This window comes from Ciconia boyciana, chromosome 6, assembly GCF_034638445.1.
Source record: "Ciconia boyciana chromosome 6, ASM3463844v1, whole genome shotgun sequence".
NCBI classification, from domain to species: domain Eukaryota; kingdom Metazoa; phylum Chordata; class Aves; order Ciconiiformes; family Ciconiidae; genus Ciconia; species Ciconia boyciana.
In genome coordinates this window covers 11,356,189-11,381,863 of record NC_132939.1, presented here as the reverse complement: position 1 = coordinate 11,381,863, position 25,675 = coordinate 11,356,189, and the positions used below count along the sequence as shown (strand labels likewise).

At 39.5% G+C, this 25,675-nt stretch overlaps 1 protein-coding gene and 1 long non-coding RNA gene across 3 annotated transcripts in view; both read left to right on the top strand.

The window, feature by feature from the left end:
* Nucleotides 1-3,075, top strand: part of PARVA (parvin alpha) — a 67,789-nt gene extending 64,714 nt beyond the window's left edge. For both annotated transcript variants that reach the window (XM_072864405.1, XM_072864407.1), the window contains exon 13: nucleotides 601-3,075. In XM_072864405.1, coding sequence (XP_072720506.1) covers nucleotides 601-677 — 77 coding nt within the window. In that variant the 3' untranslated portion in view covers nucleotides 678-3,075. The remainder of the gene's footprint in view (nucleotides 1-600) is intronic.
* A 3,267-nt stretch (nucleotides 3,076-6,342) lies between these two features.
* LOC140652632 (uncharacterized) overlaps nucleotides 6,343-25,675 on the top strand; it is a 29,148-nt gene continuing 9,815 nt past the window's right edge. The window contains exon 1 of the long non-coding RNA XR_012042894.1: nucleotides 6,343-6,398. This is a non-coding gene — a long non-coding RNA (uncharacterized lncRNA). The remainder of the gene's footprint in view (nucleotides 6,399-25,675) is intronic.

The following is a 25,675-nucleotide window of genomic DNA, read 5'->3' as shown; positions in this document are numbered from 1 at the left end:
TTTACTTTAGATGTTGAGTTTCTAAGGACTGATCCAACCATGTACATCAGCTAACCCAAAGCATTTTCAGAAGTTACTTCGAGGGGCACTTGTATACCTAGCTTCTTTAGATCCTTTAGAAAATTTAAACTTGCCTCTAGCTATCTTGCTGAAATTAGGCCTAATAAAGAATGTTGCAGCCCAGAATGGGCCAAATCCTGGAATTCTTACATAAGAGAAGAGTTCCATTGGTTCCTGCCTGATGATTTTTTCAGAATCATTACTTTTCGGCCACAACCGACTGAAGATTCAGTCATATAAATAAACATAATCCTACGCACAATTTGTCTCGTGGGCATCTAAACCTTGGTTGCATTTCTTCATCAGCACCATTAGCCATTTGTATCCCTAATTAAAAGTGGTTGAAGTAATGGGTTTTGAGTTGCCAGTTTAAAAACTGTGCTGTATTTATATTTCTGCTTTTTCTTACTGTCTTTGTGATTCGAATGTTCATAGATACGGATCTGAACAAGGAAGGGGAGTAGAGAATACGCACTTTTTCTGAAAATGTTTTGAGCTAATGAAATTACTAATGTTTTTTTCCCTTCTCTTTTTTTCTAGATATTGTAAATTGTGACTTGAAGTCTACACTGAGAGTACTGTACAATTTGTTTACCAAATACAGGAACGTGGAGTGAAGAACTGATTTGGGACATAAAGAAATGTTAACAAAGAAAGCATCATAACTAGCCTATTTTTCATCAGTATTCCTCTGCATCTTTATCCTAAAAGGAACTAAACATTTATCCGAAGAATTTTTAATTGGTTATTCTTGCACTACTATTTTCATAGTAGATTTAAAACTAATATAAATTATGAAGAAAAAGGTTTGGAGGAAGATATTTGGGTATATTCTGGGAGAATTAATGTCTCAATAATAACTGTCTTTACACTATTTTGTAGTAGGTGAAGCAAGAATGAAAAACAGAATTAGTAACCTTAATTCAAATCAGCCTTTGAAGCCAATCATAGGAAGATTCAGCACTGAGTATCTTTTAATATTTTTTACATATATCTCTTCTAATCTTATCCATGATAAGATGGTTGCATTCTAATTATGAGAAATGTGCATGGGGAGAAACAGTTAAATACTCTTGTTCTCTTCACAGCTGAAAAGAAGAGACTTTCTCAAGCTCTTAACCTGATTAATTTATATTTCCAGTGCTGTTAGGCTTGAATTTTATGGGTACAAACTGAAGTGGCTACTCATTCCTTCAGACTTACTATAATGTGATACTCTGCTTTAAATATGTGTTATTGAGCATTCTGCATAAGCACACCTTGCAGCTTGTCACTTGGTTTTGTTCGAGGAAGAGATCTTTTTTGAAAAGTACACATTTCAGGAAAACACACCTGTATAATACAGTTTCCCTATAATATTTGTATTATTACATAGTATTAGAAAGTAAAAGAATGGCTTGTTTTTCTTTTAGTAGTTTAAACACAGGATTACCAGGTTGCAAGTATGGATTTATTGCTGCATAGGATTTAGAATCTGTCCCTTTGGTTGATTTTAAGATTAATGTATTTTGCTGCATAATGTCCAACACAAAAAATAAGATTTATTTTCCAGAAACATTCCTGTAGCCTTTCAGATACAAAAGCACTGCTTTTAGGTCAAAACTACTCCCACCTGTAAAGACTCTTACAGTGTAAGGTTCTTTGGTCATTTTACATGACTATAAAGAGTACTTTTTTCTAATCATAACCAAGTATAAGCTATTAGCTGTTTGGTTTTAGCTTTAACAAAGACACAAACGGGAAATGGGAGTTGATTCTTCCCTTAGACTTGATATCAAGCACCAGTTATGTTTCCATAAAGAAGCTGATAAAGTCTGCCTGACACAAGTGTTAATCATCAAAAAATGCACTGGCATAAGTTGAAGAGTAAATTAATCATTTGCTATAAGACTTGATGTTAGTATTAGATACCTTTCTAAAAGAAGTGTTCCAATGCAACTACAGATTCTTGGGATCCTGGGTTACATAGTAAGGAAAAAAAATCCTTAGGCAGAAATTACTGGACGACTGTTTAGAAATCTTCGGACTGCTTAGTGCAGGAAGGAGACTTGTTCATAGTCATCCAATTATGGCAGAACTGGTATGGCAGAAAGGGAAAGCAATCTGTCAGCTCTTGAGTCTGTTCATCTGAAGAAATGCAGTGCTGGCAAGAAGAGTCAGTAGCAGCTATATGTTACTTAGTATATAAAGCATTACGTATTTTTCAATTTTCCAGGGCGCTTTTTTTTTTTTAATGTAGAGTTTTCCAGTGCAACATTAGCCTAAAGGGAAGCCAAGCAATCACATTCTGTCTTTGATGAACACTAACTGATGTTTAATAACAAAATGATACTGACTTCTGCTTGGGGGCCACAGAAATTATTATTCTGAGAAGTAAATATCAACTGTTGCAAAGGAAAGTCAATATTTAATTCAAAGGACAATACCTGGATGTTCTCTGAACTCAGAAATTGTTATCTGATTGTTAAAAGCCTTCTAAATATCTTTATTAAAATATTTTTTTACCTCTATATTTTAAACTGAGTTTCTGAAATTAGAGGTGCAGAAAATAACAATTATTTGCCTTTTACACAGGTAAATAACTGGACATTTTGACCTCAGTGGAAATGAACATTTTTTCATTATATCTTTAATATCTGAGAAGCTAAATGATAGGAATTAACAAAGCATTTTTTGAGCAAACTGAGACAGAACTTCTCATGTATATACCAGCAGCAATTTCAGCTTATTTTAATGTTTCACGTGTAAGTTTTTCATTTGCACACCTAGATTGTAGTAATTGTAATTGTTAGTTAATAAAATGTATGATGGCTTTTCTGCAGATCATGCTCAACTGAAATACTCTTTTACATCTCAGCAATGCCAAAACATTTTGATTGCCTTTGTTTTCAGGAGTGCACTTTCTTTAAAGAGGAGATTTATATATGTAAAGGAAAAAGGTTAGGAACTGGTTTTTGCCTGGACTTGAAAATAAGTATTCCTCTGCTATATTGGTATAACATTATTGGAGATCTTGAAGTCTGTCAGACTCCATTTTCCATCTTTAAAAAACATAAAACTGAGACAGAATGATTATATCCTCATGCTGAAATGCAATTATGCAGAACCATAGAAATATTTAAATAATATCCAATCTTTACACAATTATCTATCCTATGGTAAGAATTTATGTAAATTAAAATCTACTATATAAACAAGAGTGTCCTATGTAAATATAGACCCATGTGATAATTTTAACACATTCACACAAATAGTATATGCTGCCCTGTAGGAGTGGGTCACTGCTTATATTTTTGACAGTGTAGATTTAAATAGCTATCAGATAAATATGAAATCTAATATACAGATTATATCTAATATTTATTGCTTTGATACAGAATATTATAGAAATATAGAATACTACTGTAGACAGTTTGCTCTTCAGCAATCAGTGTAGGCCAGCACCTTCCTTCAGGGAAGTGAAATGTTAAGTTAGCTGGGCCAAATTCTGCTGACACCTATGATGCTTTTGTTCTTGATATACAGCAGTGTATACTGATGTACAGCTGAATGCAGAATTTTCCTCACTGTTTATATTAAGATAGAAGTTGTTTAAGTTTTAGGTCAATCCTGATTTTATTTATAATTACTTTAAATGATTAAATAGATCTAAATCAATGGATTTAGCCCATGTAAGATATGAACAGTCACCTGGAGAGGCCAGTTTCTCTACTGGTCCCAGCGGGAGCCTTTGATCTCAAGGCTGCTATCACAGCACTTTGGCTAGGTTTCTAAAGCCAGGTGATGTGAATCCAAGCCACTGCCTTAAGATCTCATGGTGGTATTTGGATCTCATCCACCAGACCAATGTGCTTGTCTGTTGTGCTCTGTCACACGAAGGCCCACAGGTAGCTGAGTCCACCAAAAACTGGCAGATTATTAGCCTGCCTTGAGTAACAAACAGTAAACATTTCTGCTGCTGGGGCATTATGAAACTGCCAAAAGAACAGTTTTCTTTGCTTCTCTGACTTCTAATCTATCCATTGGATCCAGCAATATGGTATCCGGATTTGTTTTGTGGTTGGAGATAGGCATCCTTTCCCTATTGATGGATCCTGGCATGCTCTGTCAACCGCACAAAACTGTTATTTTTTTCAGCGGAGCTACAGATTCTTAATAGTATGTCAAAAAGATGTTGTCGGAATAATTATCTAAAATCCTAATACCTTGAGGTCAACTCCTTTCAGATTTCTTTCCCAGCTGACTGGTATTTAGTTGCCATAAAGAACAGGCCCTAGAAAAAAGGTATTGAAGGATTGTGTACATAATTTTACCTGAGACACACACATAAAGTCCAGAATTGGATTGCTCTATATTTCCAATGGAGTACAGACGCACCAAGTTTCTTATTAAATGAGCTGACTGCAGAATATCTAGTTCTTTGCATTTCTTGGTCAGTAGATATCTTCCTGTTATAGGGGGGCAGCAGCCCTTGCAGCTACATAGTTCAGGAATTCAGGTGGACCAGCAAGTGCTGGATAAGGTCCTAATCTACTTTGATTGACTGCGGACCAAGTTGCTGATTGGCATATCTCCATGTAAACCAGTGGCATTAAATCAACAGAGCATTTGGTCTTTTCTGTTTTAGAGAGGGTTACAGTACTTGGGAATGGTTTACATTCAGGCAGACTATATTGACTGAGGTAAATGCTACTTGGTTGACCTTTGTTCTTACTTATTTTCGTAAAGTATGTCTTTAAATTCATGTTTCAGATTAATTTAGCAGACACCTTACTGCAAGCCACAGTGTTGTAAAGCAGAATGGCTTTTATTTTATATTTGGCTATTATTTTATATTACCTACAAGTAATGGGTTTTATTTCATTAGAGAAAGATATATATGATATTTAACATACTAGATACTAGCTTTAGGTCTAGTTTTTGTTATTCTTGTCTTCCTATCAAAACAGCCTTCATGAATGGCCTGTGTGTGTGCCAAGCACCCAAAGAGAGAACAGTGCCTTGAAAACCTCTTGCAAGATTTTCTACACTGTTACCTAATAGACTTTTGTCATTTTATTATAAGAATTAGTATGGGTTTTCTCTTTACAGTTAAAATACAATTAAAGGCTGAAGAAATCCTTTGTAGAAAGTTATAATTAGTTTAAAGTAAGATATTTTGTTTTGATGTATCACATGAAAAATGGAGATAGCAGCACCAAAATTCCAAAATTATGCATACCTCAGCATCCACAGATTTTCCAAAGAGGTTTTGAGTCATTTAACGTTTACTAGGGCTAATTTTATGTATTTTGACAATATTTTCTGTGTGACTATTTCTTTTTGCAATAATGAGATTTTCTTTTCTGTCTAACAGTTTAACACTACACACTCTGCAACAATGTTAGTGTCATTGAAATATATGGTTCTCAATTTCAATATTAAACTAATTGAGAAAAAAGAATATTTGCAAAATTTGCTGCTTAATGTGTATCTGAAAATAATGATTAGTTTAAATTAAGCTGCATTGCCTTCAACCGCAGAGTTAGTAGCTTTCACGGAATATGTTTTATGTACTCTGTAAGTAAGAGACACTCTATTGCTGATTTTTTCCTGCGCTTTTTCTGAAACCTTTGTTATGATCCACAATAAAATTTGCACCTGAAAATCAACACTGTATGTTGTTGTTGGGTCAAACTATGAGATGTATGACAAAAAATTAAGAAGGCTGTATTGTTTATGTTCTCGGAGCTTCCAGACCTCTTTATGCATCTAACCCATTCTCAGTTACCTAGTTGTTGGTGTACTCGGTGTTTATTATTATTTTCTGTGGGGGCTGGTGACAGCTGAAAGTGGGTTGGCGAAAACAGCCATGTAAACATACGCTTGAAATGATTAACAGCAGCAGGTCAGGAAAATGCCGTATTTGACTCAAAATAGAAAAGTATACCTTTGCTTTAATATTGGTGTGCTGAACACTTTAGTGGTGGTATTGTAGCTGGGTATAATGCAATTTTCTGCAGAGTAATTTTATTAATTTGAAATTTACAAAATGTTAGTGAAATGTTAAAATGATCGAAATTAAACTGTCCATTTCAGAAAATAACTGCATTTAAGAAGATTTTGAGATTTTTTTCTTTTTATAAACTTGTTTTTGTTGTGACCCTTTAATGCAGGAGCTTCAATGCAGAACATGGAACCAGTCAAAAATATAGGCATCTAAAGTGCTACAGATCAACATTTTTAGCCACTGAATTACTGGAATGAATCCAGAAGCAGGTATTTGATCTTTAGGTCTACTTGTAAAGCTGAAACCACCAAGCAGAGCTGCCTAATCCACAAAGAACACTAAGGACAGGGTGAGTTTCAATGCCATTCTTCAATCCCAGCCCTATTACTCAGGGCTGGAAAGTAGTATCTCTGTCTGCTTAGGATCCATGGTCTTAAGCCCCACCATATAATGGCTTTTGTCCTGAATTTTATGGATTTTGTCCTGAAGACCAATTAGACTTGCTCTTCTTCAAACAGTGCAGTATAACAAAAAGGTCACAGTCTGGCTACCTCAATTTCTTCATCACTATTCACCCAGAAAGTAAAAGATCTGGGTTTAATGCTGTTCTGCACCTGTGGGAGTTATTTCTCCTCCTTCTTAGAAGAGTGCCATAATCGGCAATATGAATTTAAGGTGATAGGGTATTTTTAGTGTTGTTGGAGGGGCACTGTTGACTCATGAGCTGAAGTTGCAAATCTGTGTATAAAGCAATTCCACATTAACTGACAGAGGGAAAAAGAGAGCAGAAGAGGGAGCATAACCGGTGGTTAGGTTGTTGAAAAGGTGGAAAAGGATTTGGTGGAAGAACCTGTCTTCTGGGCCTCCTGTAAGGCTGCCTGCTTCTGTATTTTAGTCAATCAAAGGGTGCTAAAACACCAAAACACATTTTGAAGAGGAACCAGGACTAACATCACCTCTGTTTCAATGCAGAGTTCCTGCTGAGCTTTGGTTACTCTCACTCCTCTCTTCCAGGACTCTGCTGTCAAAACAGCCCCAAGATAGGGTATTCCTACCCTACACAGCCTGCAACCTGAGTTAGGTTTCCATTTCCTCAGGCAAAGCAAATAATAGTTTCATCCCCTGCTTCCTACCTGTTCTCTATCCATTACATGAGCTCACTTGGGAAGGTGAGCACCACATCATCTACAAGCTGTGTTTTAGGAAAATGGCAGACACAGCTGCATTTTGTGTGTAAAGCCAGTTGAGGTTTCTTGGGCCTTCTCTGAGCACAAGTACTGGATTGAGTGCTACATCTTGGTTTTGGATCCCGGCCAGATTAAAACTAGAACTACTGAGTCCCATTGAGACTGGGTCAGCTTCGAACATGTGCAGGCATAAAGTGCTAGGGATTTTTCAAATGAAAATCAAGGGTGAAATTTAGATGGCTCCAGGGGGAGGTGGTGCTCGAACAGATTTTCCAGGATTGCAACCTTGGTGCCTGTATTCTGTGTGAAGAGCAGAAAATCTGCATGGGGCCGTGCCCCTCACATGGACTGGGGAGGGAAAACAGGAAGAGCATCTTCTGATTCCCTTCTGAGATCTCCATGTTGTGGCAGACTGCACAGACTATTTCTTACTTGGCTCAGTTTAATTTTATTGGGAATAAGCCTGAAAACATGCTTTAACTATTCCTCCCTCTCCTGCATGTTTGCACTGTTCTACTTAGGTGAAAATTAATACTAAACTAGCATGTTGAGGCTCTAAAGTCTTCAGCTGTGACTAATCAGTACCATCCACTGCTTAGGGCTTTTGATGCTGGGAGGAATGAACGGTGCCGACTGTAGTCATGTCTCTGAATGATTAGTCCATTGGATCACATGCCAAATTTATAACTGTTATATTAGATGAACAGATGAGGGCTATTAAATTACGTGCAGGGGGGTGGGGGGAAATCGCTGTGACCAGACTGTCTTTTTTTTCTTCTTTTTATAATGTCATTTTCCTTTCCTTTTTTTTGGGTGGCAATACTTAGGTAAGGGAGGGAGTATATATATTCCTGTGTGCAGTCTGAAACTTGCAAGGTGCTGAGAACTGTAGCCTCCATTCAGCAAAATACTGAATTAACTTTAAATATGTGAGAAAAGTCCTTGTGGTTTCTTTGAGTCTGTTTTAGCTAGAAATGGATAAATATTCGTATCGCCGTGGGAAGCCTCAGTCACATTTACACTGAGGCCTGCACTGTATTGTCTTCACATCCTAGCACAATCCTATATAATTACACCCACAAACCCATTACTTTTAAGGCCTGCTTTCCTCAAAGGATCCCTTATAGCTGCTTTGTAAATTAGCTCATAAAAGATACATGCTTCTTGTCCACTCTTGTATTCATTAAGAGTTTCACCTGCATGAGAGTTGAAAAACCAGGATAATTTATGTCTTCTCTTGTGAGGCCCTTGGAGATCAGATAACTAAATCAACTGCAGAGTAGCAGAATGCTGCTGTCTGCTTTCAACCTTGGCACTAAGTTTTAGGCAGGTATAACTCTGGTGTGCTTATTATTGCTGTTTGGTTTATATCCGTGCCTACAGGGTTTGTAGCACTAGCAGTTCCATGAATGCATGCTATGATACAGTCCTTGTCTTGAAAGGCTCACAGTCTTGCAGGAATGTGGGAGGAGGAAAGCTGTAAGTGAACTTCTCTAACTTTACACAGAAGATCGTGATAGGTAGGGATTAGGAACCACGTTCCCCTTTCTGTACCCTATCTGTGCCTTTAAGTTGTGGTGTAAAACAAGGAGCTAGAAAGTCACCAGTGAGACCGGTGTGGAATGCCAGTCCCCAGGGGAAAAGGGACCAGAGGAATTACAAAGGCTGTTAGCTTAAAAGATTACCACACTTCTTGTGGTAAAGATGTAGGTGCGCAGCATCAGGCCAGTGAGGCACGTAAGTGCGTGGGTTTGTTAGGTTGCTTGGGGAGGAATTTTTCCCATTGAAGTGCTGCAGGGCCATCGGCTAGGAGGAAATTGCCAGCATTACAAGTTACATGCATGTGATTTAGACTGTCCTCTATGTGACAGTAGCTTAAACACTTTCATGTGCATATTGTTACAATAATAGAGTATTGAAGATGTCAGTCTTGGGTTTCTAAGCCTTCTTTACCTCCAGATCTTTCTGAACTGTTTGTAATGGCACTTGAATAGACAGAAAGGACATCATTAGAGCAGATCTGTATTCTTAATTGCATAAAAACCTTGCACATCTACTGTCTGAAACCAGCGCTCAGTTCAAACAGTGTCATAACCTCTAGCTTCATTTTTTCTGTGTTATCGGGACAAATTAACCCATTAGCTGCACAGACTCTATTGTGAGTCAGAGGTATATGACTCATATGAATAGAACACATTTCTATTCTGGTTTTAATTAACTTGGCCTCCACCCAAATCCTCCTTACAAATGAAAGATACTAGATTAGCTGAAGTCAATACATTTTTATGGTTTGCGCTAAACTTACATGTGTATTTTTATGAGACAATGCTACAAAAAAAAGATTCCCATGAATACACTAGCTTAAAAAGTAAGCAACAGAACTGCCTTATTTGGCAGACTTAAAGTATTGTAATTAATCTTGTTTGTTTGTTTGCCTTGCAATATAAGAGAACAAAAAAAGAAATGCACAGTTCTAACACATTGGGAAATTAGTCCCAGTCTTGATTCAGACGAGTGGAAGACAAGTTTGTGGTGGTTACATTTTCAATAGAAGTACAGTCTTAGGTGGTACTTCCCTTTGTGATTTTCATAATTTTGCTATCTGGGAACTTTTCCTTCTTTCTTTATTAAGATAAAATGTAAAGATTGAATTGGTCAGGATCCCTATCAGTATTTCTAATTGAGTCACTGTGCCTTCTCTTAATAAAGCAATACCAAAATCAAGTAAACTCCTCAAATATAAATTGCAGAGAGGGTAATGTGAGCCACTACTGAGTGTAGCCTGTCAAAACGGAAGCAATGCTAATTGTATTTACACAATTTAAAAAAAAAACAAGAAAACAAAACCACCCCTCTCTGACCCTCACAGAAATCAAGGCCTGAATCTTGCTTAACACTAAACTTTCTTCATGGCACCTTGGGGACTCTTAATGCAAATGAGAAGCAGGCATACAGATACTTGGTGGAGCCTTCCCACAACACCACTATCTCTAAAGAAACAAGCACAGAATAAAAGCAGAGGGTGAGGGGAAGAGAGAGAAATGTATCTTTGTGTGAACACTTTATAGTTTGCAACATGCTCATATAACACAATGAGGGTGGGCCAGCTGGCTGTAAAATAACCTAGACTGATAAATTAATCAGGAGTATGCTCTGTGTGCCACCAACTGTCCTGTGACTAATAAGTTAGTTTTCTACTTTGGCAGGTTCCATGAGTTTACTTGTAGCATGAAGAGGAGAGCTGGAGGAAAAAGGTCAGGATTTAAAAGGGGCTTAGTTTGAGGGGGTCTGAAATGAAAACTTGCATGTGGACCACTACTTCCCAGACTCTGCAGCCCCACAGTTTAATTCCAGTTGCTTAGAGCACTTAATCAAGATCTGCCTTCAACTCTGCCTGCTGCCAGTTAGTCCTGATAAAGCCCTAACTCTCCTTCTCATTGCCTAAGTGGTGACATTAGGACTTCCATCAAAGCAAAGAAATTAGAGGCACGTAGCAGACTCAGCTTCATTTAGCCAGAGCTCCATGTCCAGATTCAGAGATTTTTCTGTCTTGGAGGGACATTGTCCTCCCACACAAGAAAGACAGTCTGGCAATGAATTTGCTACAATATGCACTTCCCAATCACTGTGGAAAGTTACCAAGTTGGTAGGAAGCAGATTTAGGGCACAGATTTATCTACTGATATTTTGAACAGTTACACTGCTTTTCAGGAACATACATATTCCTCAGCTGAAAGTTTTGAGTGTTAATTTCTGAAATTCCATTGTGGATAACTAGACCTTTTCATTTTTCATTAGCCACAGTAGATTTTATATACCCATGTTGTTTGAGGTTGGATTACCAAAACTGTCTGGATTCCTGTTTTATGCTTACAATAATGTCCCTCCATTGAACAGAGCTCCTTTATATAATGTACAAAGTATTGTATGATCCACCAGGGTGCAGAGCATGATGTGAAGATAGGATAATAATGGGCAAGTTTCTCTGAGTCAGCTCTGCCTCCTTTTGGGATATACATACAAGGAAACCTGCATCAAGCCTCAGGATGTCCCTGTTACCGTGTGTGCTCAGTAACAGAATAGATCCAGGGCTGTCCTTCACTTTGTGGTTAAGGAAGTTATGTGTAGTTGTACCCTGATGTGAGAAAGAGGATGGATCTTGCTGGGGCAGCACAGTCCCAGCACCTTTAGTAATCTCTTTCCTAGCAGACCTGTAACGTGCCTTCTGAGCACTTTCAGGAAATAAGCTGAACTATCTTGTGTTGCTGGGTCTTTTGCATGTACCTTAACACTTTAACCCCAGAAGTCTTGTGATCCTCTGTTCTCTCCTCTAGTATGACACAACCTCACCCAGTAGTTTTGGTATCAAGACTGTTACTTCTGCTGCTTCTAATACCTCTTTCCCAATGGCTCAGTTACCTAGGCAGACCTCTGGGATAGGGAGTTAAACCGCAGTGAGTAACACCAACAGAAAACTTCTGCTGTCTCAAGTCAGGCAAAATTTTCCACTAGGTGAATTCCCCCGATTAAAAATCAGAAGATTTGTTCCAGGTAATCAAGACACGCCTGTTATTTAAATGCAATTTCTCTTTTATTACTGGCTTATTAAAACTTACAGTTCTCTATTAATCAGCATTTCTTAATTAACATAAAATTCCCAGGGTCTGGTACAATTCCACCACCCACAATCCAGTGCTATCCTGTTCGTTTCTATTTAGATTACATGTTGCTAGAGTATGTAGGATTATATTGCATGCTGCAATTATTTTCAGGGAGGACTGTGACACTTGGCCTTGATCTTGGCTTTCTCTAGTACAGAGCACTGTAAGTATCCTATATTTATTTATATCTTGTTGGAGGGAACAACAGAGGCTGTCTGACACTGTGCACTCTCTTTCTCTTTACACTGTAATTCTTGGATGGGGCTCTCAGGAATTACAGGGAGGAGAGCTTTGCCATTTGGAAAAAAGGTCTTACAATTTAATCAGAATACAATTTTAGCCAACCAGTTAGTTCAATCAGCCAGTCCAATTATGGTGTGGGTTGAGCAAGTCTCTGTGCTCAGGGTTCCCTTGAGTTGCTTTTAGTTATGAAATAAAAATAAGAAATTAGGTCAGTTATACTCTATTGACTTCTTCTAATCATACAGCTTCCAAGAGTATATAGCAGCATAGCTTTGCCTAAATTAATATTTGGCATCTCACCGCTATGAGTAGGCTTTGCCACCGGTTGAAAGCTAAATTGGGAATGCTCATTCCAAATGGCAGATTACATATGTTCTCATCTCTGGATTGGTTTTAACCCTTGCAACACTGCAGATGAGTACTCTTGGTCCAGTGCGAAGAGAGCTGCATCAGCTCTTGCATCACCATCTAAGAACAACAGATGCTTTCCTGGGTGCCTTCCCCCCTCCATTGGTTATTTCCTCCTTGGCTGACTCTCCTGAAATCTTGTATGAGCCTTTCTACCAAATTTTTCCTACCTACTTTAACCCTTCAAAAATGCCCAGCTCCCAAACCCCCCTTCATCTGGTCATACCTTATGACCTACCTCACCTTCTAGGTGTCCCTTCTCCCTGGTTAAGGTAGTTGATCAACCCAACATCCAAACAATCAAAATCATGCAGCTGATCACGCCGTTGTCTCACTAAAACCCTATTTTTTTTCCCTAAATGGTCTTAAGCACTATGTCATTCCTGTTCCTTTTCTCCAAGCAACATTAAAAGCTTTGAATGGTTTCTTTATCTTGCTGCATGCAACAACTGATAGAGCTTCTTATTTCTGTCATCAACCTCTCATGTTCTGTGGACACACTCATACCACTTCCCCACTCATCCCCCTGCTATAATTTTAAAAGGTAGGATTGAAAAAGCATGTATCAATCAGTTTTTGCCACAATCCAGCACATTCTGCAACATAATTTGCCAGACCTTTTTCTTCTCCCCTGAGGATTATTCTAAGAAAAAAAATCCAAATTCTGACCCAGCAAACAGCTTGTGGCCATTGCTTCATTCATGGCTGGTCAAATATGTGTCTGTTCACACAGACTGCAATTTAGTGACAGCACAATATGAAGAGTATGGCTGCATGTCTCTGCCCATTACACTGCAGAGCAATATTAAGCCAGACAAGTGCTGGGAAAACCTCAAAAGTGCCTGAGTTTGGATACATCCCAAATGTTTTGGTTTCTTGTGTGCACTTACAGAAGTCAGAAAAGAAAACAGAAAGACCTCTAAATGTGCTGTTGTTCATTCCCCTCCCTTTAATTCTCTGATCCTGTCCTTTGAAATGGCTGCAGTTTTTATTCACTCTTTACTCTTAATTTCACCCCTCAGTTGCAGATGCACACCACTTTGCATACAGTGCCATGGAAACAAATTGTTGAAAACAGTCACATTGCTGCAAAGTGAAAATGGGATTTGAGGAAATAACTGAACTTCTTATAGATCAGTTACAAAAAAACCCATGGAGTTGACACATATGAAGGTTATTATTTGCAATACTGCAAAGTTAAAAAAATGAGGAGGTTACACTTCTCTAATGAAGTTGAGTTGCATCTGCATGTCTCTCTATGTGATACTATTGGGTTTTTAAGTCCAGATGAAATTGAGTGATAAAATCTGCTTCTATACTGTTAGTGTTATCTGCACCTGAGGACAGCTTTATCCACTGATACCACCCTGAAGCTTTCCATTTTATGAAATAAAAGTTGTGTATCTGTATATCTGGAATTAAGTCTTCCTTGCTCTGCAGAGGATGAAGTTGCTTTTCTCTAAATCATTTTCCTCCTCTGTAGCAAGTCATGTGTGCTTTCAAACCTTTGCATGCTAACAGACTCTTCATATTTACTGCAAAGCCAGTGGTAGTCTTTTCTCAACATCATTGGATGTGGGTCAGGCCAGACTTCCAGAAAACAGAAATAGTATTTTCTGTTAAGTTATCCTCTGCAGTAGGTAGATTACATGGTATGGTCTGAATTATTAAAGAAGTCGGAGATCATTGTGTAATATACTGAAATAAAATTGTGCCTAAAGATGTATTTTGTTAAGTATAAGTTAGATCTTAACATTTGAGAATGATTTGGGTGTTTAGGATAGCATAAAAATTAATTCCAGAAACAAGATATAATCGGTTTACCTTTCATGACACTGTATCTTGCTAAATGTAAAAAAACTCATTTCATTTACTATATAATTATCCTCATGTTTTCTTGAATGAAAGCATAGCAGAGATCACATTTCTGGCACATTTGGGAGCAAAACAGTTAAATTGCTAACAAATAATGTTTTGTAGTTTGTATGAGAGCCAAGAAGATTAATGAAATGTTCATGAGAGAGTCTGGCAAGTGGCCACATTCCTATGGGAACATTGCTGCAGTGAGGTTTAACGGAGCATGAGGGACATTAAGAAACAAATGTGTGGGAGTTTTAGGGTGAACTGTAAATGATCAAGAATCTAGTAAAACTAGATATCATGTATTTTGCCTTTGAGGCTTTCCAGTGGATCTCTGTAACATTTCTCATCCTTATCTAAAGTCTGTGAGGAAGATGAGCAAAGTGCATCCTCCTTGGTTTTTTTAAGAGCAGCTGTCAAACACTTGAGATCTACTGACTTCTTTGAATGTTACAGCAGATGTAAACTCATTAAACAAATGGCTACAAGAAATAAGTCTTTTAGCCTGACAAGAGTTTTTGTGCAGAAGCTCCTCAACTAAATGCTTAATCTACCAGCCTGCCCGAGTCTTGCGTATGCTTTTAATTGCAAATAGCTGTGTTAATTTCATTCTTTTAGAGAAGCCAAGGAGAAGCTGCATTACTATAGCATTATTTCTATTTCTGCTGTACCACCACCTCCTCTTTCACAGCAGTTGTCTCTGAAATACATCCTTATTGACCATGCAAATCCTCTAAGATGATGTATTTCAATTAAGTTAGTGAATGTTATATTTAATCAAAGATAAGGAAACAAGCTAAGTTTCCTCTGTTTCAGAAGAACTCTTTATCAGTAAGATTGCTAACAGCAATCAAACACTTCTTTTTACCATACCAAAAGATAAAGTAAATAGAAGCTATCGATTTCCCTGAGAGCAGGGCAGGCATTGAGAGATGTATGGACCTTACAGTATGCCTTCTAGAGGTTTTCCAAATTAGCTAAAATAATCATCGATGGTTATCACAGATAGCTATTAAAGTGAAGGAAACCTGTGTTCTTACTTACCTTTCCACTAGATGGCAATGGTACATGGTAGTTACGTGCACTTTAGTAGAGGAAATCTTTAAAACCAAAAAATTTATTAAAGGTTTGAATATCTCTTTAAATGAGGACAGTCATACTGTTAACATATGCTGAAACTCAGCTGTCTCAGCAGTCCCTATCTCAAGCAGTAAAACTAATTTTCTTTCTTTGCATAACAAATGCACTATCCAGATTTAGAAGTAACAGATATGGATAATAAGCCTATTCAAAAGCAAATACAGTGCTGTGATGATGAGGCTGTCTAACACACTGAAGTGTGTACTAAGTTTCTACTTTTATGCTGGATGAGGCACTTTTCTGGTATTAAAACCAAGAGACAAGCCAATTCTTGAAGTCATTTCATTTACTTCAGTAGAGTTACATTAGGGATGGATTTGGTTCAGGGCTTTTGTATTACAAAATTAAGAGTGCACAGTACTGTGTGAGGAGGAGAGAGGAGTATTCTTTCTGTGGTGAGTCAGAACAGCATCCAAAATGGGACTCGTTTGTAAAAGCTGCCCCAAAGCCATTTGGGGGAATTACATCCTCAAGGAAGTGATGTTGGAGGAGGAGGATGAGAGGAGGAAGAGAGGCAGGAAAAAACACTTTTTAAAATGTACCCAAAGATCTGAAGACATGCGATAGACATTCAGACAGATGGCATATCTGAACCAGTCTACTAGTGAGCTGGCATCTGTGGAGACCATTTAAGGCCTGTCTGTAATTCAGAACACACCATGGTAGAACTGCTTTTTCCTAAAGCATGACAGTTTGTTGTGATGTAGATAACTGTTTGGTGATGAAATAGCCCAGAGTGGTCTACCTGACCCCACAGGACCTGCTTCCCAGTGGCTAGATAGAGAACGTGTGGGTATTAAAGTGTCTTGATTTAAGGAAAATCTTTAATGTGATCACAAATGCATATCAACATAGAACATTTGTCCTATGCTAATCATGTGCTTCAGACTGGAAGTTTTTTTGATAGATACCACCTACAGAACTTTCAAATTCATTCCATTAAAAAACAAGACAAATTCAAAATACAGAAGTTTAACTGCCTCCTAGCCAAAACGTTAACCCAGCAAGATTAATAACCAAGCCTGCATTGCTAAATAGAGTTCTGTGTTTAACTACTGCTGTTGTAACTTTATTTTGTACCGTCAGTTCATCATATTATTATTCCTATTTAGATCTGCTTCTGTTTGCAGGCACTGAACCATGTCTCTGGTGATGATTTCCTTTCCTTGTTCTGCCACCCTGTTTCCACCATGATCATAGCTAATTTACTTGGACTTTTCAGATATGTCCACCTTACTGCCAATGTAAAGCATTCTTTACTGTCTGGCTCCGAGGCTTAGTCAACCAGGAGCTTGAAGCACTAGGACTGTGGTGGGCACTGATCTAAATAAATCTGAACTGCTGTCCTACGTCCTCAAAGGCCTACTGCCTACTAACACAGATAGGATTTAGGTGCCCAAATATTGTGAAGAACTAGGCTTTCGTTGCTTCGTAGCCCTCTGGATTGTCACTAGCATCTTTGGAGGTCAAACCTTATGAATATCCATCCTTGCTAACACTTAACTCCTCACAAGTTTCATAGGATGTTCAGCAAAAACCTTGCCCTTTCATCACTCTCCCAAATGCACTCACGTTAGTCTGGCTAATACATACATGGAGAGCCAGGGGCTGCCAACAGCCCGCCAGGCAGCACAGCTAGCCTGTACCACAGCAGCCTCATGTCAACAGGATATCTGTCAACAAAAGGGGCTACCTTCTTCCTCGACACAGAGGAGTTCAGCACCAAGCTTCAAAGATGCCAGTTGTGCTCCCACAGCAGTAAACTCAGAGCCATTCACATGATCCATGGTGAATGTGCAACCAAACAGGACAAAACATGCCACATTTTCACTGGTTCTGGCACCTCCAGGGATAGCCCTGTGGTATGGTGTTTCTAATATTGGCCCTGACGGATGTTGTTTTGCTCTGTGCAGGTATATTAGCAAAGGCTTTATGTAGCAGCCTCTTCAGACTAGCTCTGATATTTTGGGGGAAGGTAAAATGCTGCACTGGAATCTTTCAGACTTGGAGCTAGCACAGATGGTAGACTGCACACATGCCTGTATCTCTCAGACTCGTGCAGTCTGTAAGATCCCGGTTCCTCCATCCCCAAAATGCTCAGAATTAGTTTGCTGGGCCAGGCAAGCTACAGGTGGGTAGCTATTGTACCCCCCAGAAGCAGGAGAGTCACTCCATTATTCACTGTTAGCTTTGTGGGCTGTCTTTACTCCCTTTCCTTATACCCTACACAGAGAAGCAGATAGGTCATGTCCTAGAATCACCGTTACTGACTCCCACCCCAGACTGACTGACTCATGATCTCTTCAGGCTTGTCATGAGATGGAGAGGGAGAGAGGCCCTCAGTGTCATATGTTTTCCTAGCACATGCTGCCAGGGTGTGAGGAATGAAACAACTGTGAGATACCATTAACTCTAAAAAGAATCTGGAACTGAGTCCTTTCTCCCCGGGATCTGTTGCATTGACCTGGGGAAGGATCAAGATCACTGACTATTCATTGTAGTCTTCAAGGGCAACCGCGGAAATACAGCTAAGAAATGAGCTTTGAAGGCCTGCCCAGAAATATCCCTAAAGCCACCTCTCCCGTAGTCTCAGTCTTTCTCTCCCCACAGCTGTTCCAAAGCATTGGTGAAGCAAGATGAAGGTGAAGTGACTCTTCTGTTGGGTGTGTGGGATATGTATAGCGTCCATGCCCGGCGCTCCACCCTGTGCTTGCTCTGCAGATGTTGTCACACTGCTGTGCACTGTTGAAATAAGAGAGTAATTCCTGCCCCCTTCTCTGTGGTTCTTGCTCTCACCTTCCCAGAGCCAGCACTTCTGTTCAGGAATAGAATTGCTCTGAAACTGTCACAGATTCCTTTTTGCCTGATATGGTGGTTTTAGTCCTAAGAGAGAAATCTGGACATAGAGTGCCTCTATCAAAGTGTCAGGGAGACTTGCAGAGTTCCAGAGGTCCCACTGTGCTTTTCAGAAGCCTCATGGTTACAGCTGTATTAAATCAATCCCTATAGCTGATGAAAAGTCATGTTCACAGTTGGTGGACATGGTAAGACACCATGTTCTGCTACATTTTTTAAAAAATAGGATTTTTTTACAACTCAGCTCTAGTCAACAGGTCTTTGCAAAAGTCATGAAATATTGTCAAGCAGAATCAATATTATTAATATTGTCAAGCTCAGAGACCATTTTTGAGGACAGAACTTCTTCAGGAAAGAGAAACAAGCAATAAAATTGTACAATCAGGTCCCATTTTGTCACAGAGAAGTGGATTTCATTACCTGCTGGAATAGGCCCAACTGCTCTTGTCTAAGTGGAAGCTCTTGCAGTGCTTTAAGAATGATGTTGTTGGGTTCTTTTTGTTCTTGTTATATTTTATTTTATTTTTTGTACCTATTGACTTGTGATGGCAAGTGAAAGATGCTGGTTGGGCATGAGGAAGTGACAATTCCCACCGTGTTACCCTGACATTACCTAGATTGGTGCATATGGTTCTACACAAAAAAGACCACTTTTCAGTGTGTTACTAGTAACTGGACACTTAGGCAAAGGAAGAAATCCTTCTTTTGTCAGTAACTGCAGAGTGGAAGGTGTGCCCCAAAGCATGGGGGTTTTGTTCTAGAATACTTTTCTCTCTTAGCAAAAAGATTAACACCTCTTGCAGGATCTGTGTTCTCTTCTTAACTCTGAGCATTGCTCTGACATCCACAGTTAGCCGAGAAAGCCAGAGAGAAATGCTTAGAGCTACAGCTTTCCAAGGAAGTCAGGAGACCTTTTGGGGCCTCATGGCCCAACCAAACATCTGAGGTGGCTGTTTGTAGTGCGGCCATTCCAGCCAAGCTCAGCCAGTGGGCAGTGGTGCTGAGGCACAAGAAAAAGCCCTTTCTCCCTTTGCTGGGAAGTTCATTTCGATTTGGTCTCATGCTCTTTCATAAAGCCTGTTTTTCTGCATCACACCCTGACAGTTTTACATACTGGACTACAAAAACACTCTAGCAAATTAACTGTAGGAAATGCAATGGCCAGGCCATATTCTTGGACTCATGTAAAGAACTTTAAATACAGTCTTGTGTATAAAAAAAATCACAAATGTAAGTCAACATCATGGATTTTTAAGGTCTGAGCTATTATTTTGTATATGCGTCAACAACAATCCTGCTTTTGATTTAGTGAGTACTGTAGATTCAGATCCCTGGGTTTGATTTTGTCTTGTCTCTGCCTTACTGGAAATGGTTTCAAGTGTCAATACCTTATTGTATTGATGGTGTAATACACAGTGAAAACATAGTACCACACATAGTGATAGTCCTTGTTTTCTTCCTAAACTTCATAGCTGAACAAACTATGGAAGTAAGCTTTCAATGTTTGCATGATTCAGGCACATTCTGTTTATTTACTGTGTGTGTCTCTACAAATTCATTGAGTTTAAGGGAAGAAACTTAAAAGCTTTTGGAGGAATATTTAGCCAATTAATTCTCAGCAAAGACTGGCTATGTCTGGCCATAGCATGGAGAAGGAAGGACATGAAACTGATTCCATCATTGTGTCTGGTCTTTTCCAGCTCATCTTCCTGTCACTTTACTTCCAGGAGCTGGGGCCCAGGTATATTCCCTACCCTCGACTGGTGCATAAGCAGAGCATTCACTCAGTTCTCCCTCAAGACTAGTTGGAGGAATGACTCCAGAACAGGGTTACACTTGGTTAGTCCAACTTTGTAGCAGCCCTTAGATACTGTAGTGATGAAGTCAGTAAGAGTGTGCCTGTGAGAGGGAATAACAGGTTTGCTCCTGGCATGCATGAGACCTGAGTTGCTGCATGAATACTGCAGCCGCAGCGCCTTACTCCACGAGGCTCTGGGGCCGGTGTCACAGAACTGCCTGCCAGCTGTGCTCGGGCATCAAGCAATAGTCCACGCTCATTATTAATACCCACTGTGAAGAAGAGGTGAGTGATACTTCTATAACTAAGGTTTCCCAAAGTCATTTTTACTAATTAGTCAAGAAAATGAATAAGAAATATGTTCTTTCCCTCAGAAGGCTCTAATCCCACTTGACTGAGCAGTATTAAGCAATCCTATCAAAGGGAATGTATTTTTGAATCAGTCCTTGGGGCAAAATTAGAGCTTCAAGAATAAGAAATAATGAGACATGTAGGGGGGAGAAGCTTTTTTATTTTTGGAACAAGTATTAAAGAAGAGCCTTTGCTCCTGAGTCAAGTTCCCATGCTTTTTCATTATGTTCTTTGGCTGAAGTGGTCTTTAGATAACAAATGTGTCAAGCTGTTCTGTCTCACTAAGTTAGAATTAGGTTATGTCTGTGCAGAAGAAAGTTTTGGAATAGCTGCAAAAACAATTACAACGCTGCTTGATTCACTGATGATGTTAATTGTAAATCCATATTAATCTGGGGCTGGGCAGGGTTGCCAGAAGGATTCATTTTCTATGTAACATGACAGATGCTTGCCTCCCTTTCCTTTTTTCTGGTGCCTTAGACCTTAGATATCTCCAGTATTTTCTGAAAGCATAAACAGTAGCCTTAAGCAAAGTTACAGTTGATAGGAAGGTTGCAATGGCCTATATAAATCTCCTTACATGACTTCAGCTCTCATAAAAGCAGCTCATAATATTTTAATCATATTCTGGAAGTCCTTGAATACTAGCACATAGGAAGTGCTGTACCAACAGCTAGTTTCTTACTTAGGAAACTTTAAGGTGAGTGGGGTTTTTTTGATGTGATTCTTAAAAAGGGACGGATACAAAATGCAATCTGGGAGAGAAGAATGGAAGATAAAAAATGGGGTTTTACTCCATTTTAAATTTAAGATGGAAAGCTGTTCTTTCCAGTCAGATGTCACACCTCTTTCTGTTTGCTAGAGTTTTCAAACTCTGTGTCTGCTGATGAGCTATGGGAGGCTATTTGTGCGGGAAGTATTTCTGTGTTTGGGGATGTGCATTTTTGAAAGCTTGTCAGATTCATATCCTTTAGTGTGCAACTGTTTAAAGCTGCTCGGATGTTTACAAGTTGTCCTAGTGATAAGGAGTGCATGAAAAAATACAACATTTTGGTTGATAGACGATTGGTCAATTTGTCACGTGATAATACCAATTTATAAGCAAGCTTAAAGATACAAAGGCATGGAGTGGGTGCCGGGGGATGTAACTTTGGTGTGGGTTCCAGGTTTCTGGTGTAACTTCACTGTGGCCACACTACCAGGGGCTGAGCCAGAGGTGAGTTATACAGCTGCCTAACTGAATGGAGAGAGCAGGAGTGATGTACCATCATCCCACAGATTTTCTGTTCATAGAAAGAGTGCTGAGATAGAAACAGCTGCTTAGACATTCCAGCAGAGTATAGAAACAAAGTGAAATGTCCTGTGTCTGTGGCAAAATCCACATGAAAAATTCAATTAATGTTAGTATATTGTTGAAAAGTTACCAGTTCCGTGGCTGTGAGACCAATGAAGCTACTGATTATTATGAATAGGGCAGTTCATATTCACAAGCATCTTATTAGGCTCTTCACAGACTCAGGAAGATCTTGCTCTCTCAAAATATGTTTGAATCACATTTTCTCCGCAGCCATAAGAGCTAAAAGGTTGGGGGAGGGGAGTGGTTAATGAATAGCAAAGATGGGTGCAAATTCATGTCACAGAAATTGAATAGAGATCACAGATCTTCCAGGCCCTTCTGTAACTGGCACAAACAAAGGAATCACTAAATTGTTCCTGTGACAGAGACTGCACAGCCCGTGAAAGGGTCCTATTAAGTGTGCTTTTACCCAGAATGTTTCTGACTGTAATTGCTGATGCAAGTTACTTGGCACATCAACTGACAGTTCATTCATAACTTGGTGGTTTCTCTGTTAATAAGTTACCCCCTAATTAGTTCCTGTGAAGGTACTTTATGAAATCATAAAGTCATATTCTTGTAATTTCTCCAGTATGACATCTGCCCCGTGCTAGCCACAAAGGACTGGAATTCACCAGTCTGCTGAGCTATAGTTGGAAGATGACTGGAGATGGGAGAGGAAGATATCAACTGCTCTCTGTGCTTCTCAGTCCTAAAATTAAGGGCTGAACCAGGAACAGCATCAACTAGGGTGCCTAGGCCCCGCCAGCATCCACTTGGTTGGTGGGGGGGTGGAATGCATCCTTGCAGTGGAAAATGGCATAAGGACCATTAATTATGGCGACACTGTGTCCTCTTGTGGTTCCCCATACTCAGATAAGATCCTCATCTGTACAGGTCCAAGGATCTGACCATGATTTCTTTTGGTAGCTTATGTTTCCCTCTAGTTCTTGTTAAGGAAATCAAATGCATTTTATATAGCTAATCCAAGGAAAAACTGGCATTCCTTTTTTGCTGTGCTTCCTCAACCTTCTTTTCAATATTCATGGATGATAATGGACTATGCCTACCATTCCCTTGGTTTTGTTTTGGGTTGTTTAAATTAATTTCCAAGTCCATGACCTTCTGCATCAGCAGTACCATCTGCTTGAGAGTGACATTTTCTTCCTCTTGGCAACCAAAGACCTAGAGTTACAGCCCTTTACACTGCCTGTTACTGTGCAGCAAGAAGAGCCTTTTGGAGCAGGAAAAAAAAAAAAAAGAAAGATCATACTTTTACTTTATTTTGTAATTTGTCTTGCTTCATGCATACCCATGCAAGTATAGGGTACTATCATCCAGTACTAACTCAGCTTTCAGATTAAATTCAGGGCTGACCATTATCTGCACTGAGACCACTTAAGTAGGATATTGTCCTACAGGGACTGCACAATTTGAGATTGATTTAACGGTAGTCTTAACTCAGGCATTTTGCATGGGCTTTTTTCTTTCTCTAGAGTTAGTGGTCCGAACTTCAAATCCAGGTAGGTCTGAAGTTATCTGAAGGGTCATCTCTGGCACACCAAGTCCATAGGAGAAATTTATGAAGCTTGGCTGGGTATATTGTTGGTAAAGATCTCTCATCTCCGTAAAATGTATCCAAGTGTCAACATAAAGCTGGAAATCTTTTGGCTACATCTTTTTCTTAGTCTCAGTCCCAAACTTCCAGGAAATGCAGTTTTCTAATGCCTTTAGCTAAAGGTCCCATTTAAGCAAAGTATTTTGTACCTGAATTTTTCTGTAATGACTAACTTAGACAGATGTAGTACTACCACAGCTAGGTCTCCATTAGTTAACCCAAGTTTCCTGCTGTTACATTATTTATTAAGATGGTTATTTCTTGAATTGAAATTTGAGAGACCTATTAACACATGTTATGAGCTGAACAGATGGCTATATATTTCTAACTCTAAAAAATATGTTATGCAGCCAATACAGCTGTCCTGCCATCCAGAGGAGTCATAAAAATTAAACTAAACTTTACCTAACATATTTATTTTTTTTCTTAAATATTTATTCAAAAGTTTCTGAAATGCAAATTTTATTGCCCTGGAAAAATACTAACTTTCATAATACTTCACATGCTATAAAAGATCATCCCAAGGTAAGAAATAACTGCAGATCAAATCTAATGACTGGCCTACTGAGCAGCAGTTTAAAAATTAGGATCTCAGCTTACAAAATGGCTTACACCAAATGATCAGATATAGCCATTACATGGACAGAGGGTGGGGACAGACTTGTCACTGCTAGGTTTTCTTGTGGTCCAGAGCATGAAGTCATGGTGAGGAGTGAAGGGTCTTTTGCCTCATCAAGTGCAGTTTCTGAACTGGAGTTGAGCAGCACAGCCCAGAGCCACTTTTAAAGCTACTAAAGAAGCTTCAGCTGAGAGTGGAAGAAGGGTCTGCTGAGGATTTCTCCTGGAAGGTGTGTGCTGAGGGGGTGTAGGGACCCAAGGGGCCTGGCCAGAGTGGCCTAAGCCTCTCGATGAGTGGAAGGAGCATTGTTAGTTTTGCTGTGCATGACACTACACTCTTACTCATGCCAACTTGGCGCTTAGTATCAAAGTAACTTTTTTGTAACATTAAATGTTTTTATTATTTTTTACAACATCAAGTTTTATGGGATTTCTGTCAACCAACTGCAACCATAACAACAATAAAAAGACATGTTTGTCTGGTGAATAGAGTGCTGGTAAAGTCTTCTACTGGCTGCCACTGGAGCCGAAGCTCTCCAGTTATCCAGGGAACAGGTGTTGGAGGTCAGCAGCAGGACAGGCTTGCCCAGCCTTGCTCCCAGAATGTGCTCAGCCCGTGCACATTGGCAGTAGCACAGAGGGGGCGAGCATCCCTCTTCTACAGATGAGGGGAATTGAAACACAAAGGGGTTAAAAGATTTGTTTGAAGTCAGTCCTCCAACTCGTCACAAAGCCAGGAATAAAGCCCACGTTTCTGCAGGTTCCACCGGCGTATTTCACAATTAGGCTAGCTGAGTTTTTTCTACTATCAACCGCTAAGAAATGCACTAAGACCTATTTGTGTGTGATTTCAATAAACCAGCCATGTGACTCCTTAGGGAGGAAATGCACAGTGCAAAATTATGGACTGCAGAACCTCGTTACTCCAGTCACCCAGACCGCAGCTCTAACCGAGGGCTGCTTCATTGACTCCACGGAAGGGAAATGCTAGCTCTAGTCCAATTCCTTTGGGACAATTGTCTCTCTAGCACGAATGTGACACTACAAAAGGCTGACACTAACGCATATGCAAACTGAAGTTTCTTTTTCATCGTCGAAACGTGGGAGCAGGGCTACACTGGCACTGTAGAGGTACCTGATATTGCAGGGGGTGACAGAGCTTGTTTGAGTACCACAGGTAGCCCAGCCACAGCAGCCCAAAACACCGTGTGAGCTAGTTACCCTGCAAAGCAGCTTTGTGGGATGACGGTCAAGCAACTCTTGTTACCCAAACCAGATTGCTTGCCTGTCTCTCTCTGCTGCATTGTAGGTTGCCGTGAAGGCATTCCCATGCGTCTTCTGTGGGGCAGCATGAGGAAATTTGAACAGCTTTGGTTTGAAACTGGCCACTTCCATGGCGAAGGGACAGAAGAGTTGTGGATTAACACTTGACATGAACACTGCTTTTGGTTCTAGATGTTATAGCTGTCAAATCTGTAGTTTCACTGAGAGGCGTCTTTGAAGGTCCCTTCCCAACAGTTGTTGCTGTGAAACAAATAGGGGCGTGAAAC